General features: G+C 39.7%; 1 protein-coding gene across 1 annotated transcript in view; it reads right to left on the bottom strand.

Moving 5' to 3' along the window:
- Positions 1 to 21663, bottom strand: part of RICTOR (RPTOR independent companion of MTOR complex 2) — a 164303-nt gene that overhangs the window by 126111 nt on the left and 16529 nt on the right. Inside the window, exon 3 of the mRNA XM_026649060.2 lies at positions 3473 to 3570. Within this exon, the coding sequence (XP_026504845.1) occupies positions 3473 to 3570 (98 nt within the window). The remainder of the gene's footprint in view (positions 1 to 3472; positions 3571 to 21663) is intronic.

Genomic DNA, 21663 nt, shown 5'->3' on the forward strand with positions numbered 1-21663 from the left:
ATGACATAAGGAATAGATTGAGGCAGTTAACAGTACAATATAAATAACATCATTAGTCCAGTGGATAGTGCACTGCACTCAGATTCAGGAGATTTGATCCAGATCCTGGCTCTGCCGCTAACCTCACTGGGTGACCTTGGGCAAGTCACCTCACCTCTCCATGCCTGTTTCCCCTCCTACTCTTTGTCATGTCCATCTAGACTGCGAGCACATCAGGTAGATTGTTTCTTATTATGCGTTTGTATAGTGCCTATATAATGGATTTATATTTGAAAGCTCAGGACAGGTCAGAAGTCCAACTCTTTTTTGATACTTGAAAAAAATGTGAAGTAGAAATCTATGCCTTTTTTCTGATTGGATCCATCATTACTGTCCCTATGTCTATCAGGGTGTGCATCAGTAACATTTTTAATGAGATGAGAGAATAGAAAAGGTTTAAAAATTCTTTTACAAGTGTGGTTGGGGCCTGGCCTTCAATCAGGAAGCCCAGATTCACAGTGCACTTCAAATGCTCTGAGCCACAAGTTGCAACAAGCCACTTTTATTACACTAAAAGAGTATGGTAGGAATTTGATGGCATCACAAGCGGTGTCAGAGAGAAGTCTGTTTTTATACTTCTTGGGAGTTTCTGAACCCTTCCATTCATCTACAACCCTTCTTTTTGGTGTAGAGGGAGTACTTGTGAGCTGTAATCACTGAAACTACAGATTCTTAATCCAGTAGATAAGAAATCAAAACCCCGTTTGAATTATTTTTATCCTTTTATTCACAAAGTTCTTTGGTGGCACCCACTCTGCCCACAGACACCAGGATTTTCTGTGATTGATGGTAGCTCTGCCAGAGGGTGAAAACAAATCTATTTTTAGGACACAAAAGAACTTCTTGTTCTTATCAAACTCAAACTCGTAAAATGTCTGTCTTTCTTGTTTATGTAGCATGTACACTTGGATAATTCTAATCTCCCAGATATTAGAGAATAGGAAAAACAGAACACTTCTGGTTTTGAATTGAGAGAATCCCACTTGATCTGGGGTAATTATAATTCTTCAATCCCCACTACAGTGTGAATCAATTCACTGGACATTATAGACCACTGGCATTAAATAGCCTCCCCTAAACTGTCCCAGATTCTTCTGAAGAGAAGGAGGAAACTCTGCTCCTCTATGAGAGAAAAGTTGCAATTGCTTATGGGATGCAGCAATAAGGGTATTTTTCTGAATTCTGATGAGCTGGAAGGGTGTTATTTGGCTCTTTTATTTTGACTTTGATAAATTAGTGTAAATTATTTCAAATAAAGAGGAAAAACTTTTGATGTGTGTGTCACGAAAAGGAGCTCTGGATGGGACAGCTGGTTCAGGACAGATTTCTGAAAAGGAAGTCTGGACAAGAATAGTTGAGAATTATCCAAAGGGGCAAAAATCTCAGTACACACTGCAGACTCTCCAAATTCTCTCTAAAGGCTAAGCCTGCATGAAGCAGGTGACAAGAGGTTCAGAGCTGACTTGGAAGAGAGATTTGTCAGTGGTACTGAGGACGATTGGCTCATTTAGCACCTTCTGTGCTTAGTACACTAGTAGATGTAACTTCATTTGTGGTATGAAGAGCTCTTGCTGTAGTGAAGGGAACTATGGGTGAAGCTGATCCGCTTGACTGCATCGACGCAGACAGCACTGATGCATAGTTCAGGCACTCAATTCAAGTTTCTACTTCGAGAATGCACACTTTAAAGACTTTGGATTGGCTTCTGGACAGGTTTCAAGGAGTCTGTTGTCCTCTATGTAGCCTAACCGCTCTGCATGAGAATGAAGCAGATTTGACAACCCACACTGTAGTTGGAACCACCGGCATGCACAGGTACAAAAAAATTGGCTGCTTTTGGAGGGGCACTTTCTGTGTCCCTGCGACTGGAGGAGCTGCCTTTCCTTCCCCTCCGCCCTCCACTCCTGCCTCCAGAGGAGCTGCCTCTCCCCGCCACGGCCCATTGGAGCTGGCTCTCCCTCCCTCCCCCACAGCCCTGGGGCCAGAGGAGCTGGCTCTCCCCTCTACGGCAGGTGGAGCTGCCCAAGGGCCAGTGGAGCTGTCTCTCCCTCCCTCCCTCCCCAGCCCCAGCCCCGAGGAGTTTGCTCTACCCGCCCCAGTAGAGTTCTGTGCCCCTGCTGATTTGGGGGGGAGGGGCTGTGCCCCTGTTTGCCCCCCCTTGTGCACGCCCCTGGTTGGAACTTAATAAAAAATAGTTGATGTACATGTAGTAATAGAATCCAGATCATTTCCTTAGCTGTGTTGATTTTACAGTGACAGGAATAAGTATTTTAGTCACTAAAGATAGCAGATATAACTCAAATATACATAATGTGAAATACAAATGTGTCATAATTCCTATTCATTTCCTTTTATCAGAGGTGTTTTTTTTTGGTATTTAATGTAGAACAACTAAGAAGTTATCTGTATAATCCTTTCCATCATAGATTTCTGAATGAAATTTCTGTCAGATTTTTCCTTCCCCAACAACACTCACTGAAACTTTCAGTCAGGAGACTATATTTTCAAGCTCATATAATCACCCCCTTAAAAGTAGGAGTTTTGAAGTACAATGAGTAAGTATGGAATCAATGTAACTGGAAAGGGATTAGCTTGATCAAAAGAGACACTAATTACATTTTTAAAAACTTTTAATTAGTCAATTTTCCATACAAAATCAGGATCTAATATACTACCAAGGCATTTATATACCGCTCATTGTTTTGGCATTTAAACACCAGTCACCTGTACTGAAGTGACAAAACTATAAATCATACCACTGTGAACCAACAGTAAATATAAGTAGGGGGAAAAAAAGGCTTCTTACCTAACCCTCTCCGTTCTAGTCTACCCAAATTCTGCTTTTGAAATATTTCTTGCTTCCTGTTAAGACGAAGCCACAACTCTTCTCTCTGAACTGCTCTACTGGCTATCCATTGCTCTGTGTATTTCTGCCTTACATTCAGGGCACGTCTTCACTACCCGCCGGATCGGTGAGTAGCAATCGATCTATTGCTGAAGTTGTGTATCTTAGGTCGACCTCTCCTCCCCGCCCCCCAATCTCCTTTCACTTTCCCCAGATCTCTGGAAACACTCCTATCTCCTTTTCCTCCCACCCCCCAAACATCTCCATTCCTTTTTCCATGCAACTCCATTCCCCTCTCAAACCTATCCCAGCTTTGCTCATGTAATTCAAATCTCCACTAAAACTCACTTCTGTCGCACAACCCATGAGTGAATTAAACAAACAAAAATGCAGCCACCAAGAGGTAAGTGAACTAATGCATGATCTTATTTGTTCTCTCTCGCCATGGTGTCACATCTAAATTCTGAATGGTAAACTCTTTGCGGTAGGGACTATTGTGAGGCTCCTAACAAACATCTGGCATAGTACAAATAAAATAATCGTTAAAGTATCTGACCACTAAACAAGCTGTACCAGTTAAGTTCTTACCTTAGTAAAATTATTCAAGTGGCCTAGTTTTCTCATATTTGAAACACCTTGTAATTTGGCCACATTTTGGAGAATCTCCCTCAAGTTATCATACGGTTCTGCAAAAGAAACAGATTATTGGTAGATACGATTCAGAAAAACAAGCATTCACCACATATTTTCGCAAACATAATAGGTACCCTGTTTATTTTTCCTGCTTTTGGTTAAGGATCTAGCCTTTTTTCTTCAAAGAGTTCTGATTTGGCTTCCGCCTAGAACCACAATATGCATATTTGAGTTCCCAGAGTAAGCAGCACAAGCCCAAGAAGCGGACACACTCCTGTTTCAAAGGAAAATTTTAGCAATACCCTGTTATTAAGCAAACTTCAGCAAATTGTAAATCTAGATATTTATATATTCTCCAACACTACAATACCTGAGTACCTCATAAATCTTAATGAATTTATCCTCAGCACCTCTGAGAGTTAGGGAAGTATTACTTCCTTTTTACAGGCTGTGAATTAAAGCACAGAGTGAGTGACTTGTTCAGTGTCACACAGGAATTTTTTGGTCAAATTAGGAAGTGAACCTGTTCTCCCAAATACTAGTGCAGTGCCTTACCCAGAGGCTATTCTTCCATGATGCCAAAAATTGTAGGCATGAATTGTTTAACAGCAGCTGTACCACATTCAATACAATATTCACCTTCATAACTTTTCTGATATTAATACCTTACATTTCCCAACCAACCACAGGCCACACCACAGCTGGAGACGGACCACTACATCCCCATCCACTAGGAAGCAGCAACAAGAAGGAGTTTGCCTGGGGATGGATCTATAGTAATCTCCAGACTCAGGGAACTGCTTTTCTAAAGCAGCCAAGACCAGCTACAATTGAGAACATGGGACATTAGCCCTTTCAAGTAATCCTATCACAGAGTGGAAAAGAATTATTAGTGAAATATTTAATGCATTTTCTACTGTCTTAATTAAACTTGCAGCTGGAAAAAAAGGACAGCAAGCACCTTCTGACCAGCCAGCTCTGTGCAAACGAGTTTGAAAATGACTGCTCTAATCACAGACAGCACTATCCCCCATAACTCCACAAACGTGTTAGTGGTCTCTGTTGTTCAAAAAGATTTACTGCAGATCACAAAATCTGAATAAATGGACAAGTCTCTACTCAAGACATACCCTGAACTGATGTAGAAGAACAGGGCACTAGCCTGCCCTACCACTAGGAGATGCAACCTTTACTCCAACAAAATTTACTCCAAACAGTCTAACTTCCAACTGAACAGTCAGTAAGCATCATCAATCAGATATCTGGTCAAACACAAAGGATAGCTTGGGGAGGGAGTGTATGGTAGAATGTTATGCATCAGGGTTAAACCAAATAAAACCCACTAAACAAACGGAGGTTGATAGAAAAATTTTCTACACATATATTTGGATACCACATCAAACGCATTTACTTTTCAGAGGATCATACAATTTAAAGATGGAAGAGAATCTGTTGGCAGGTCCATCATGATCCAAGGTCAGGATTGTGCTGTATAGTTTATTTTTCTAGCATAGGGGTCGGCAACGTTCGACACGCGGCTCGCCAGGGTAAGCACCCTAGCGGGCCGACCCAGTTTATTTACCTGCTGACGCGGCAGGTTCGGCCGATCGCGGCCCCCACTCGCCGCGGTTCGCCGTCCCGGGCCAATGGGGGCGGAAGGAAGCGGCGCGGGCCGAGGGATGTGTTGGCCCGGGACGGCGAACCACGGCCAGTGGGGGCCGCGATCGGCCGAACCTGCCGCGTCAGCAGGTAAATAAACTGGCCCGGCCCGCTAGGGTGCTTACCCTGGCGAGCCGCGTGCCGAACATTGCCAACCCCTGTTCTAGCACTTTATCCAGTTTTAGATGCTTCAAGCTGTCAAAGCCATAACAAAGGAAAATTAAAGAGAATGATGCCAGGGTATAGTTATGGTACTGCTTTCAGTTTAGGTCATAACCCCTAATTTCAGGGCTTTAACAGCCTGCTATTTGTCTTCTCTGAAAATATAATTTAGCTGACTCCTATTCTTTTGGTTTTTGCTTTTAGCATGGCATAGGTGGGAATTTCCCTAGCTCACAAAAGCTTTTGGACCTGTAGCACTCAGCTGCCAATACTTCCGAACCTTCTAAAATGTTCAGCTTCAGTTCTCTGATAAACGGGGAGCAAAGAACTCCCTAAATGATCAGACTTAAGCCGATAAAAAGTTTAAACTTTGAGAGGAAGGCAGATGGGCAAATAGGAATATAGTTATACCTTCAGAGAGGCTGAATTATAGGCAAGTACATTTCTCTTTCTCTAATGATACAATAATTCTTATTCATACAGACTGCAAATCTTGAGAGAAATCTTCCTAAACTCATTTTCCAGCTTACCGAGGGGCCAGAAAGTATCCCAAACTTTTCATGTAACTCAGAGTCCTGGATACTTTCCAAAATCCCTACCATCAAATGGGGGGGGGGGGAGAAGAGAGAGAAGAATAATCCCCCAGTTAAGATCTCATTGCAGCACAATCTTGCTGTTCTGGAGAAGGGACTCCAGTATACGATCTACAATACAAGCAGGAAATTGAAAGGACAAGAGGTCTTTTCTATTACTAAACTACAAAATTGAACAAAACAATTTGGTCCATTATAATCTGTTCATACCAGCAATATACAACTGCAGAAGGACCAGAGTGATAAAGAATTACAGAATACCACCTCAGAATACACTAGTTCAGGAGAGAAATATGAAGTAGTCAGCATGTAGGTCAAGCATCATCAACTCAAACCTTCGTTTCAATCAATAATCACAGGGAATGGATTCTAACTACTGTAGGTAAAAGAGGTATGGCTCATTTTCATATCATTACCAGAAATAAACCTGAATTAAAAAAAAAAAAAAAAAAAACACTTGTAAGATGAGAGAAATACCAGTGTGAGGGGTGGGGTAAAACAATACAGAGTGAACACAATTTAAGGAAAGTCATCTGGCTCAGCCTGGCTCTAGCCATTCTTTTCCTAAATGCAATTGAGATATATATCCTCACCCTAACCAGAGCTGAGGTTCTGTAGCTAATTGGATTCCCCTTGAATCAAAGATCCAAGATTCAGTGCAGGACTTTCTCCTTGACATCCCTGTAAATTCTTATATCATGGCAGCAGGGGGAAAGTCCAGAACTGGTGTGTGTATATATTTGCAAAATAATGGATTGAAATTTCCTATAAATAGTAGGAAAAGGTAGGAAGGTATGATTAGCAGTGTTGCCAACTCTCACGATTTTATCATGAGTCTCACAATGTTTAGTTTTCCTGAAACACTAGTTCCTGGAATCAAGTTTTCATTTAAAAAAACGGTTTTTTGTCCTCCTGGTTATGGAGAAAAGCTTGAAAATGTGACAAACACGTACACTAAAAATGCAAAATCAGAAAGCAAGAAGAATCCATATTTTACAAAATTCTCATGACTTAAGCATTTGAGGATGGAGATACCGCATTTACCCCACCAGAATCATAACACAAGTCAGATTCCATTCTCTAGCATGTTCAGGATATCATCACAGAGCTCTACTTCAGAAAGCAGCCAGTGCAGGAAAGGACCACGAGCTGTAATCACCACACTAGCACCAGTGGCACCACCTTCCCCTAGCAGATTTGGCAGCATTATCTGACCACATGTAAAAATAACGTTCCAACCACTGTTCCTGTTAAGCATATACTGGCAGAACAAACAGGAAGCATGGTAGATTTCCACAAAAATGTCAATGACTCTAAATGAGTTAAATTGATTAATGTGTACTTTCACACACATCCCTTCCAAGATGCTTGATCAGTAGTTAATAATATAACCAGTACATATATTGCGAGTATATTTACAGTAGAAACAGCAGGCTGAAGCACCAGCCAATATCACTTCTATCAGAGGATCCTACAAAAGTAGTCTAAAGCGGAACTTCCCAAACTTCCCCTTCTACACTGGAGTCTCATAACAGCCCCCCACTAACCCACTCCCAATTAGGGCAGAAAGTGACTCACCAAGAGGAGCACAGTGGTGGCATCATTTGGTTGGCTCCACCCCTGGAGGAGCCCATGGCAATGTGGCATGGAATGGACAGGGGGTCCTTGCCTTCCCTCCCCCCTGCCAGAGCCTCTCACTCCCACAGGCTCCAGAGGGTTTAAAAATACCCAGGGCTGTTGACGAGTGGGCATCCAGGCCAGGGCAGCAGCAGGAAGAGCGCTCAAGGAGTCTCCAGAAATCATGGAGGGGAGAGCAGCACGTTGCTGCCTGGGGAGGGCTGGAATGGGCCACGCTCTCCCCATCTCCTTTACCACACCTCTGCTAAAGGAGGGGTCCTGTCCTGCCCTGGACAAAGCCCTGTGAAGACCTCACTCCCTGACCCCTGATAACCTCGCTGCACCCTGCCCAGGGGGGAATGCCTCACAGTTTGAAAACAAATGGTCAATAGTGCTAAAAGTGAGGTCAAACAGAAACTTCCCTAAGGTCTTCTCTCAAGTAACTAAAACTAAAGGTCAGGAACTCCTTTCACCTCACAAAATTTCATTTAGACACACAAAATGGGTGAGGGCACATCTTTTATTGGACTACCTTGTCTCTCTAATATCCTGGGACTAACATACAACTACAATGCATACAGAAGTTCATTTAACAATTCTGATTAAAAATTATACAATTTTTTTCTTCCTCTCACTTTAAAAGGACCACAGAATTAATAAACAACCCCAGACAACCACTGTGTTATACTTGAATCACATGGAGATTACTCAAAATCTTTGGGTGCAATGCAGTTGTTTGCAAACAAGGCTTTGAGAACAGCCTTCAAAACTTGATGCTGTCCACAGAAATTAAACAGAACGTAAGGAATAATTTGACTAGAAACATTCAATGGAATCAATCTTTGGTCAGAGTTAAGTAGATAGACAAATTATTTTTTGAAAGTGAAAGTTCTTCACAAGTACTCAGAGCTTATCAAGGTGCTCATGCAAGTTTGGAAGATCGTCACAAATCAGGCTCATTAAGAAGTCAATAAACAATGTTTTATCAGTAAACAATGCAACCTGAGGCACTGCATGTGAATGAAGGCATAACCTTCGCTATCAATTTATTGAGGTAATGTCTGGAGGGAAATCAACTATTCACAAGGACAATAAGCATTCTGAATTCACACCCACATGCATGAGAAGTCCAGAATTCAGAAACTACTCCAAAAATTTGAGTTCCTTCGCTCAAGTAGGCAATGTATCCGATTTTTAAGAATTATAGGTATTGTTCTCAGACACACCATGCTGCCCTTTTCATAGATGTGAATAGATTAAGGATTATTTATTTGTACTTTGTCCCCAATCAATGATCAGAACCCCATTGTGCTAGATACTGTACATACAATTAAAAGAATCTCTGAAGACTTTACACTGAGTATATGATTCCCAGACATAAAAGATGGAATTAAAAAAAAAAAAAAAAAAAACACAAACAACATTACAGGGATGCAATCATAAATAAATAAATAAAAAGCATAAAACTCTACATTTCCTGGGTTTAAGATTATACTTAAAAGAAATCCAAATATGTTAAAAATACACAGTTAATGACCCAAACACACTTAACTCTGCCCTGCAGTGACAATGAAATAACTATAGGATTAGGATTAAGGCATCTTCATGTTTGGGGTCCCTGACTAAACTAAACTGATTTTTAAATACTGGATTTTTTTTTTTTCATATATTCCCCCCTCACGCTGAAGTGATGGAGCAGTACAAAGCTCCCAAAGATCACTGGTGAATCTGGATTCTAAATTGCAATTAATATATTAGTTTAAAGAGCTGTACTATTAAAATGGGCATTATGTGAAATAGAGGTACTTCTATTAGATAACTGGGACAAAGAAAAAGATTAATTCACCTGTTAATTTAAATCAAGGCAATTTAAATCATTGATTTTAATCAGCTTTTCCATTTGCAGGGTGGATAAAAAAAATCATTGATTTAAAAAAAATTAAAAATAGGTTTTTCCTCAAAAATCCAATTTAAAATAAAAAAAATCCGATTTAAATAAAAAAAATCCAAGCTAAAGATAGTTTTAATTAAGATACATTATAGCTCAGAGATATCTCATCATGGAATAGGGATTTTAAATTCTAATGCTATAGTATAAGACAATATATTCATGTAATGTTTAAGAAAAGTTTTGTACATGAATTCCAATAGTTCATGGATTAGGGACACAATCTTATGGGGTTCCACACGCTTCTGTATAGATTTAGGTTTTTTTCTATATACCCAATGGGACTCGGTGCTCAGTCTAGAAGACACCATCAGAGATGCTTAGTTTTGCAGTTCTCAAACTGTGGATTTGTGTCTCCAGAGGTAACATTCTTGTTAACAGCAAAAATATTTTTAAATAAAAAATAAATAAATATATAGAGGTGAGAAATAACAGACCTCAACTCTATTGTCCCTCTGCAAATTTGTGTACACAGGGTCAACCCCTTACCTCTCTCTAAAAGTGCAAAGTTTCAAAAAGTTAAATGAATAGAAGATTGTTAGGAGCGGAATAGATTTGGACAAGGAGAAGAAGTCTGGAGATAAATGTGAGAAGCAAGGGACATATGCTTTTTTGTTAAAATATTATATGTTTGCTGCTGAAGAAAAAAATCCAGAATCCATAACACTGTTGTTTTAGTTAAATGAAACAATTTAAATGTCTGTCTGGTGATGTTCTCCTCCTAATACAGCATGGCAAGAAAATCCTCCAAAATATTAATGATTAACCTGTTGAATTGGAAACAACAAGGAGTCCGGTGGCACCTTAAAGACTAACAGATTTATTTGGGCATAAGCTTTCGTGGATAAAAAACCTCACTTCTTCAGATGCATGGAGTAAAAGTTACAGATGCAGGCATTATATAATGACACATGGAGAGAAGGGAGTACCTCACAAGTGGAGAACCAGTGTTGACAGGGCCTATTCAATCAGGATGGATGTATTCCACTCCCAATAATAGATGAGGAGGTGTCAATTCCAGGAGAGGCAAAGATGCTTCTGTAATGAGCCAGCCACTCCCAGTCCCTATTCAAGCCCAAATTAATGGTGTTACATTTGCAAATGAATTTTAGTTCTGCTGTTTCTCTTTGAAGTCTGTTTCTGAAGTTTTTTTGTTCAAGAATAGTGACTTAAATCTGTTATAGAATGTCCAGGGAGATTGAAGTGTTAACCTACTGGCTTTTGTATGTTACCATTCCTGATGTCCGATTTGTGTCCATTTATTCTTTTACGTAGGGACTGTCCAGTTTGGCCAATGTAAATGGCAGAGGGGCATTGTTAACATATACAACATTAGTAGACGTGCAGATGAATGAGCCCTTGATGGTATGGCTGATGTGGTTGGGGCCTCTGATGGTGTCGCCAGAGTAGATATGGGGACAGAGTAGGTAACGAGGTTTGCTACAGGGATTGGTTCCTGGGTTGGTGTTTCTGTGGTGTGGTGTGTAGTTGCTGGTGAGTATTGCCTACAGACAACCCCCCAACATGAAGCAGAGGACTGGCCTGCCTCCCAAGGTCTGTGAGAGTGAGGGATCGTTTTCCAGGATAGGCTGTAGATCGTTGATAATGCGCTGGTGAGGTTTTAGCTGGGGGCTGTACGTGACGGCCAGTGGTGTTCTGTTATTTTCCTTGTTGGGCCTGTCCTGTAGTAGGTGATTTCTGGGTACCCGTCTGTTGAATTGGAGATAGTTCACCTCCCAATGACTTCAGAAATATCTGCTTCAATTACCTTTGGTAAATGAAATACCCAAACAATCATTCATTCTCGGATACAGCTGTAAAACTAATCTGAAAAGTTTTCAAAATAAATCATTGTTTAAAAATGTATATAGTGTATACCTTCTAGAAATGAAACCTACATCTAATTTCTGAGTTGTGAAGAATCTGTATTAAGATTATAACAACCAACAAGAATGCACCTTTATGTAGAAAACCATGATTAAATCGAGTCTTCCTGACTAGTGATTTAAATCAAATCAATCCTGTCCATTTGTACTTCAGATATTTTCTAAAAAAGGGGCACTCTCATTGGCAGTATAACCATTAAATCATGTTGATTTACAATTAAGTGGAATCTTTATACTACATTTGGTACATATATTTTTTTTTTTTTAACCTAGAAGGGTACACTATATCACATTTATTTAAGCAATTATATAACTTAATATTTTCAAATTCTTACTAATTGTGCATTTTTAGTATGTTAGAAAAATGAATATCTAACTTCTCTCTCATTATTTGTGTCAAGAGCATTAGGACGGTAACTGGAATTTAATTAAAGACATAAAACTACATATAAAATGTATTTTTTATTAAACAAAATAACCGGAGGTGTTTTGGATACATAAACATCTTTTATCAAAATATGTTTCATAGTTACAACTAAATGATTTATTAAACAGAGAGATTAATTGTACTCATTGAATTAAACTGATTATTTCAGGGCAGCCTGGGAAACTTTTCAAATACATCTAAGTAAAAGTAATGGGAGCATAAGTCCCTACTTGCTCAAGTCTCTTGAAAATGAGAGAACAGTCTCCTAAATTACTTAGGCTGCCCTTCAGACTTGTAAAAATAGTTGATTTCATCCCCTCCTCGTTTTTATTCATAGACTGGAAGAGGAAAAAAAAAAAAAAAAAAAAAGTTTTCCAGCTTTTTCAACTCCCAATTTTCCAACTTTGAATTAGTTCAAATGAAAAAATATTCTTTTTGTTGAAGAGGCTACTGCTGTCAAAAGCTGGTTTAGTACTTCAACAAATTCTGCACAGGTGCTTAGCTAACGACATCCACCGGTCCAATGGTGTAACTTTTTTTTAAAAAACATTAGCTGCTTAAATGGTTATTACAATTGGCATGACTGATGGGCATCTAATTGTCACCAATGTCATAGCTGCATCATCTTCTTTAGCAGTTAGGCATCTACCCTGGTACTCTGGGTTGAAAATATTGGCAAGAAAATGAGGAGTAAGCGCTTGATCCATCTGCTTCTTTACAGCCTGCAACAGAACTTTGTTGTTGGGTTTTTCTTTCTTCGGTGTCTCTTCAAGTTCTTTCAAAATTGCAACAGAATCAAGAATCTTTCTGCAATTTATTCAAGGCTATGCAAATATGTTTCAGTATGGTCAGGATATCTTCCACATTTCTCTTTAGTTTGATGTTGACTACTGTGGTGTGATAGTTCCATCTGTGTTGTCATGATTTTCTTCACAAATTGTCATCAGAATAAGCCAGTTCTTAATAAATAGTTCAAAAGTCAACCACTGAATTCCACTGTACACCTTGGGGGAGAATACAGGTAGTTTACCATCTGATGTATGCTTACTTGCAACGCTGCTGGTGGTACCAGTAGATGACTCAAGCTGTAGACATGATGGGCATTCATAACCTCTTATGTCTAAGATGGACCCTGAAACAAAAATGGTTAAAAAAATAAAAAGTCACTAACTCAGAGTATTACGCAATGACAGCTTTAAAAAAAAAAAGACATTGTAAATGAAAGATTCCCCCTACTGCAGATGTTTGCACCACTGTTTAAATGATATAATTTAATCTAAACCAAGTATTATAGGGAAATAAATAAATAAATCATAAGGATTATTTAAGTCTATTTAAATCCTTATCTCTAGCAACATCCCAAACAGTCTGAAAGAACAGTTAAAATTCATAAATTGCCTAATAAAACTTTACTTTTAAACAGGAAAACTTCACCTAGGATATTTGATTATACTGAGCAAAAAAAAAAAAAAAAAAAAAAAAAATCTGAAAAGTATAGCCATAAGAGCAAAAATGGTAATTGATAAATACCCCACAAACATACCAATTATATTTTGAACAAACATTTTTAAATTCATAAGTAATCCACCCAAAACACAAATATGACAATAATCTAAGCTATCATTTATCATAGTAAAACACAGTAGGCAGTCCATAATAATGCAAAAATAATTTTACTAACCAGTTGACCCAAACTGTTCAGAGATGCACTTCATCTTCAAAGTCACTGCCTTCTGAAGAGCATTTTTCATAATGTTGTTTCATTCTGACAGCCAAGTCTTGCATCTCTTTGTTGCACTGTTTACATTTGGCATATGTTCCTTTTTACTTAGAGGTACAGGTATTTTCTTGAAAATATTCCCTACAGAATCTTTTTAGGACCTGCGGGCATGGCAGTTTTCCTCCCCCCCCCAGTCTCCAGGTGTTAAAATCAACACTAGAGGCTGCTCTCTGAAGAATGTTGTCCTTCCTTCTCATAGTATCCTGATTTGACACCAGTGCTGCTCCTTTCTGGTTGCACACACTGCTCCTTCTCTCCTTGTTACATAATTCCCCCGCCAAACCCAACCATTACCCCCAGAAAGACACAACAAAAACACTAACAATACAAGGCTTCTGCTTGTGTAACCCACATACCTTTTGCACTGCAGTATTTTATTTGCTTATAGGCCATTGAGATATTAATGCATTCCTGTTTGTTTATATCGCTGTGTACTCATGCAAAGAGACAGACACTTCAAGAAAGCATCCAGAAGCAAGGGCTGATAGTTACTGGCAGACCACTGGTCTTCCATGAGTTGGAGAGTAAATTTCCATGGTGGGTGGAGACCTAATTTGAGAACTAAGAAAATCAGAGCTCAGGTACGAAAAAGCTATAAAATAGGAGTATGAGACCACGCAGGTAGGTTCAATGAATAATCCTGATGAAAAAAACATGAAAGTGTCTCCTGGTGTCTGAGGTATGTCCCAACTTTGTGATGACTTTGCCAGTCTCGGGTATCCAGTAGCACAGCCCCTGGGCCCCCCACAAGTTTAAGTCCTTAATACAGTACATGACCTATTGTGCCATATTTTTAAAGCATGATCTCAAAAGTTACCTTTATCCCTTGATTCATTCTTTATATAGAAAAAGCAGCCTTTAACACAAAGATTTTGATAGAGGCTCAGCCATGGACTCAGCATATTTATTTTTTGTTTTAAGAGATTGTAATAAATATGGGCCTTAACATATTTTGTATTATTTTCAGATTTAATTTTAAACAGGTTTATTTTTAAAAAGAAAAAAATTAAACAGCAAAATAAAAAAACTCCAATTTAAATAAAATCCAATTTTTATCAATGTTTTTGGAAAAAAATTATGTTTATCCACTCTAATTAATTTGAACAGAGAATGAATTTACTTGTAAATTCATTTTTCACTCAAAGAATAAGTGCTGTAAATTTGATGATGCTGTATTTTTCACATAAGAGATTGAATCTCCATTTTAAATGCAAAATGGAACTCAGTGCCCCAGCAATGAGAGAGTGGGCAGCTATAGAGAAAGGGGAGCACAAGTTAATAGAGAAAATTCCATGCATCTTATCTGCATGAAAGAATAAAAAGCACCACAACCATGGTTGCTATTTTAGAAAAGTGAAGACTGAGAGGATAAACCTGTTTAAAATGAAGTTTCTTGCACGCACACACAAAAATAAGAGCCTACACAAGAAATTGTTTATAAAATTACCAAGCAACACATGATAGCGTGCACTGAATACCAGCTAAAACTGGTCTTCAAACACATTAATAGTTAAAACTCATACATTCTTGTAGATTAATACAGATTTGACACAGTAAAATGCAACACATACTTCAGAGTCAGTACAATCTGGTAAGTAAATATCTGTACTTGACAGTTTACCAGCTACAGTCTATGGTAGGTCTTGAAAACTCTACTTGCCCAAGGGAAGAGGGAATATCTTTCAGGCAAGGCAAACACGACAGACTAAAGCCTGAGATTTCTGCAGAATTTAAGCATTTTTTTAAAACTGGTTTCTAGGCCTTTTGGTTGTAAAGATAACCTTCTAAATGTGAAGCATGTCTAAAACAATTCTATCTTCCTGTGTCTGAAGTCAGACAAATCCAGTAACTGCAGTTGCTCATAACCAATAACAAAAACAAGACTGATTAGTTTCAATCTTGCTATTCCTAATCCTTCAGGCAAGGCCAGCTCCAGCATTTCTGCCGGCCCAAGCAAAAAAAAAAAAAAAAATCGGCGGCGGCAGTTCAACAGCAGGTCCTTCGCTCCTAGAGGGAGTGAGGGACCTGACGCCCCCGAATTGCCGCAGGTGCCGCCCCTCTCCCTTGGCCGCCCCAAGCACCTGCTTGTTAAGCTGGTGCCTGGAGCCAGCCCTGCCTTCAGGATAGCAAGGAAACTATTGATAACCATGTTCATTTCATCCTGCTACTGATGCTTGGGAAAGCTATGAACAGAGGCAGAAGCAAGAACTGGACTTGTATAGGAGCAAGTTTAACCCCCCCCCCCCCCCAAAACGGAAGTTGACTAGGAGAAACGTCTCCGTTTCACAGCAGACAGACGATTCTGGAAGCAGGGAAGAAAAGTGATTAAAAATGCCCTCTACATCAGCTACACGGGAATAAAGTTTCAAGTTCATAACCTGCCTATAAACTAGAGACTGATACAAAATTTGGAGCACCCAAGTAAGGCCCAGGGACAATTGCAGATGTCCCAGCAACGGAAGGTGGTGGAAACAGTACTGCCTCAGCCCCTCCCTTGTGGGCCTCCCCTGCTCTCATCTTTTATATCTAACTCTGACTAGCAGGCTTAAGTCTTCCTGTCAATAGGTATCCAAGTAAAGTTTTGCAAATCTTGGTCTACTCTATAAATATACATTTAGAAGAGATAAATCACTCCTGCATGAGACTTTGTAAATTTAAAAATAAGTTGTAAAACTTACTGGGCATAGATAACTAAAATCTATATGAAAAATATACCATGATATGCAGTAGCCAATTTACAATATAACAATTATGGTCATTTTTGTCTTTTAAAATACCCAATCTCTTGCCAGATTACTTTCTTCCTTTTTATTTTGTTTTAAAACTTAAGTTACATGTGTATAGAAGGCATCCTAAGCTAGTCTTTTCTTTTCCTTTAAGTGTTCTCAGGTTGGGGCCTTGTATGCCAAATTAATAGGAAGTCCAGAGATTTTTTTTTTTTTTTTAAAAAGTTAAATTATAAACTCCTAAAAAAAACAAAAAAAAACAAAAAAAAAACAGATTTTATAATGGAAATGCTGACACAACTTTATATCAACAGTATTTACCTTGAACAGAAGTATAGAGCAAAGCCAGAAGACTAGTTGTACATGTGATCTCAGGCTGCCATGTAGTTAACACTCAAAATACTTTTACATTTTGGAGAACAGAAAGGGGAAATTGAATCAAGGCCATTCCTGGGCAGGTAAAGGACATCCCTAATGGCTGAAACAAATGCTAAACTTCAGGAATGCTGCTTTGAGAATGAAACTCTTAGTGCTGATGGAGGATTTTTTTTTTCTTTGTTTAGAAATTAACAGAGTTTTCTTCTGAACAGGTAAATGCTCTCAACTTAAATGACTCTTACTAATAACTTAAAAGGTGGTAACTTTACCTCTGAAGATGACTCAATCACTATCCCAAAACCAGAAATAAGCCCTACCATATGCTATGTCATATGACGAATTCTCAGCATCAGCAGTAGGTGATGGAGCACACAGCCAGTCTGCTCTTAATGTGCTGTAGGGGTACTTTTACCAAGGCCCTCTGCAGCTGGTAATGGCCAGAGAACCAGAGCACCTCCAAAATCCTGCATTAATGGAGGCATGTGAGATACAAACCAGAAACTACCCAGATGCAAATAATCGCTGTCCATAGAGGGAGAAGCAACTGGGTCAAGAAAACCCCTAGATTGTGGTGGACCTACTGCATACTAGCACCACCTCCTCAAGTGCACTCAAAGAAATGGACTGCCTGGGCTCTGATTCATCCTGCTGCAGACAAGACAGGCCCGGTTTCTCCTTGGTTCAACACTGAAGCATCATCAGACACAGGAAGAATTGTGACTGTCCAGTCCCATTTCTGCCTCCTAAACTTGTCTCCCCTTTCAGAGAAGTAGGGAAAACAATTTCCTGCTTTGATAGGAGTTGGGACAGATGATAGGGGAAGAGAAGACAGATCCAATTGGCACTTCCTCCTCCTCTCCTCTCTCCACACCAATGGAACTTCAAAACAGTTACCCACAGCATCAAGGAGAAGTAAAGGCTACTGATTTCACTGGAGAAGAATAGAAGAAACTGAAGTCCAGGTGACCTGTTTGGAGAAATAACTAACCCTTTATAAAGTATATTTTAAAGTCATGTGTTAATTAGTTCTCTTGGGATATTCTTTCTGACTTACTCCATTTAAAGTTTATTAGCATTGCTTTCCTGGACCTAATGCTGCAAACTCTTACTCCCAATGCAAACACTTATGTATGTGCATAACTCTACAGACATAAGCAGTCCTATTGCGGTAATGGGACTGCTCATTTAAGTAAAGTTATGCACATGCTGGTGTTTTTGCAGGATCAGACCCATTGGTTGGACCCATTTAAACAGGCACCTTTGTTATAGTAGAGGCTTTGTACTGCTCAGAATTTGTATTATAAACCTCCACTTTAACATACATATAAACTTCCTGAAAACTCCTCTTTAAAATTGCCTGTATCTAGTCTTGGCCCAGGGGTTGGTTTCTTTCCCCCTCTGCCCCCAACACACCCTTTTGGAGCCGGGCAGGGAAAGCAGAGGAGTTTTAAGAAAATCCTTTCAGCTATTTGAGATGCAAGAAATATTTTGTCTATTGTAAAAAAAAAATAATAATAATTATACAAAGGTCTCTGCTGGACCTGTTTTATTCGCAAAATTAAAAAAAAAAAAACTAATAATTAAGTTTCATAACTAAAACCTACATAGGAATTTTAACAAAGAACACTTACTTTATATTTAGATTCCAATGCAGAAAGAGCTACTATATTGAAATATTAACCAATGGTTCTCTAGTCTCAAAAATCAATAGGTGCTACTTCAGTTCACAACCAATGCAATTCTGTATCAGTGGAGGTTAAATACATCTAATGGCAGTGTGGATGCATCCCACTTCCAATTTAACTAAACCAGTGCAAGTAGTCCTCTCCACTGTTTACACACGTGAGGTGACCTGTCTGGTGTGCTATCTACACTGAACTGTTCTGCAGTCCTCTGGGACATAATTATAAGACTATTCAAATATTGCTGGCAAAAGCATGAGGTCCAATTTATAAGCCACTTTTACGGTACAAATCAGGGTGGATTTTCTTAAATATTACATGAATATATTGTCTCATACTATAGAATTAATAACCCCTATTCCATGATGAGATAGTTTTAATTAAGATACATTATAGCTCAAAGATATCTTTAGATAGATTTTTTTGAGGAAAAAACCTGATTCAAATAAAAAAAACCAATATTTTTCCCTTTTTTTTTTTTAAATCATTGATTTTTATCCACCCTGATACAAATACTGCTTATGCATGAGAATCCAAACTTTTTTGTGTTTTCATCACTATGACTTGTATCTGCCTGGTCCCACACAGAGGCCAGTGACTTCATTGCTCTGTGGGATGAAGAGCATGTGCAGTTCTAATTGTCAAATAACTGCTGAAGTGACATGACTTACCAGCAGCTACATAAGCAGATGGCTAAGTGTACCTACTCCAAAGACAAGAGGAGTGCTGGAAAAAGGGTAAAGGAACTTAGACAAGACAACAGACATGTGAAGGACCACAGCAGTACTGTTAGGATCACTCATAAGGTCTTCCCCTTTTATAATGAACTTGAAAAGAGCTTCTCCAAAACTCCATCCCTTGGCCTGTGGGTGGACAATGCTGATATTGAAGAGGAGATCCACAGCCATGACAAGAATGAGGAGACTGGCCCATCCCTATCCAAGAACCAGGACCTGTTCAAAACCCAGGTTGACATGCAGGTCATGCCAGGGACTCTGGTGGACACAATGGAAGCACCAGACCGGGCTTTGTGGAACTTTCTTCCAGGTATGACTGGCTGTCACCACTAGTGCTTATAAACAGTCAGATATAGCTACAGGTAAAAAATGTCAATTCCTTTTTCTCATCTTCATAGCTCCACCATCCCATACAACCACTATTCCTCCTAGACCTTCCTATTTGCAGATACGTGACCATCCCCCCCCCCCCCATCTGTCACCCTTTCTCTGTCTCTAACTTCCCTAGCCACTGCTTTCCTTCTTTCATTACCAAAATACTCAAAATCCACAACCAAACATGTCACAAAAGGGTTGATAAACAGCAAGCAAAAAAATTAAACCGCTACAGTAATACAAATAAGTAATATGCCACCATTAAAACATGTAAACACAGTATTACAAAAAAAAAAAGGCATTTTTATTGAGTGTTCAAAGTATGAGCAATTGAGCCAAGGCATTTACATCATACTTTATCTGCCAGCACCTACAATCCACAGTAATTTGATGGCATTTTCCCATTTGCATTAAACACCATGCTAGTGCAGCATTACAAGCAAAGTTATTTACGGTATTAAATAGGCATCTTTGGCTAAACAGCATGTATTCAGTACAGTACAAGGCACTTTCTTACTAAATTATGGTGCATGAGGTAAAAGAAAAGGTATTCAGTGATTTATAGGAATTAAAGCCTCAAGACATTTAAGCTTATGTCTCACAGGGTTAAAAACCAGTTAATTTTAAGGTGAACTTTTCTCACATCATCTGGCATTGTTTCAGAGAACATTTGGTACGGGGCACTCTCATTTGGCATGAATATTACAAAGCAAAGATGATGTGCAAGGAAATCCTGTAAAATTAGTAATCCCTTTTTTCAGTAACAACTCTGGGATCATCCAGCTAACCAGCAAGACAACACATCTATCAGGCTTGCCTCTACCCTCATGAACAATGCCTTCATCGCTTTTGGGAATATGCGCTCAAGATAATATTCTCCAGGGTTAGGACTTTCAATGACATAATCAGTTATTAAATAATCACCTTTTCAATAGAATGGGCCCACCTATTCCTCATCATCCCCAAATCCAGAAATAAGGAGAAAAGCTGCTTACCATCTCTGTGTTTGTCAGACATTGTCTTTCTGAGACTATTAAGTTGACATAGCTACCTTATTTTCTATAATTACAAACTAAGGTCTGTCCCTTTGTATAGCATCTGCCCTCAATAGGCTATGGCACAGAGGACTTCTGACAGTCACTGAGAAACTTGCTAACCTAAGGAAGGGGGGGAGAGGGGAGAAGAGGAATAAAAAGGAAGACATGGTTATTTTACCTATACCAGAGGACTAGAAAGCCAGTAGGGTAGACAAAGGGAGTGAAATTCTTGAAAGTTCCTGCATCAAAAGAGAAAAGGACAGGAAGATACAATAGCAGATAACTGAACTGATGAGGAAACACCAAGTTGCTTGAGGGCATAAATACCAAAGTAAACTGCAGCTCACCTCCTGAACAGTCATTTCCTGACAAATACCTTGCACTGAAGCAAACAGAGAACACAGAGTGCTGGGGAGGCCCTTTCACCCACTTCCCCTCAAAACAAGGGCCTCCATCCACCAATCTACACCACAGGACAGCAGTAAACAACTTTTTAAAAATGCTATACACAACTGTATAACACGTCTACCCATACACAGTTAAGGATTCCCTGTTGCAATCTTGCAAACACAAGTTGAATTTTTGAATATTTTGGCATCATAGATAGGGTTACCATCTGTCCGTATTTCCCCGGACATGTCCAGCTTTTGCGTCTCTAAATAGCCGTCCGGGAGGAATTGGTAACAAGGTTAAAATGTCCGGGGTTTTTTCCTCCCTCCCTCCCTTCCATGCAGAGTGCGGCTGATGATTGGGCGGCTGGGCCGACTGACCCACTCCCATTGGCCTCCAGCAACCAGAGCCCTCCCCTACTCCCCCTCCCTCTGTCTGCAGCCCTGTGTAACACACAAACCGACCCACCGGGCAGCGTGTTTTGCCTACACGTGGAGCCAGAATGGTAAGGGAAGTCCGGGGGGGGCAGTCAGGGAGCGGGGGAGTGTTGGATGGGTCCCCGGCCTCCACCTGCCACCCCCCCTCCGCGCGTTGTCCCCCCCCCGCCTGCCTCTCCCTTACCTGCTTGTACTGCCAGAGGCAGCAGCAACTGCTATTTGCTGCCCCCACGTCCTAGCGTCCCCCATCCACTAATGGGAAGACAGGCTGCCCTTACCCTGCCCTTCCACCCTAGCCCTGAGCCTCTCCAA

Source organism: Terrapene carolina, unplaced genomic scaffold, assembly GCF_002925995.2.
Source record: "Terrapene carolina triunguis isolate 2854851 unplaced genomic scaffold, T_m_triunguis-2.0 Scaffold69, whole genome shotgun sequence".
NCBI classification, from domain to species: domain Eukaryota; kingdom Metazoa; phylum Chordata; order Testudines; family Emydidae; genus Terrapene; species Terrapene triunguis.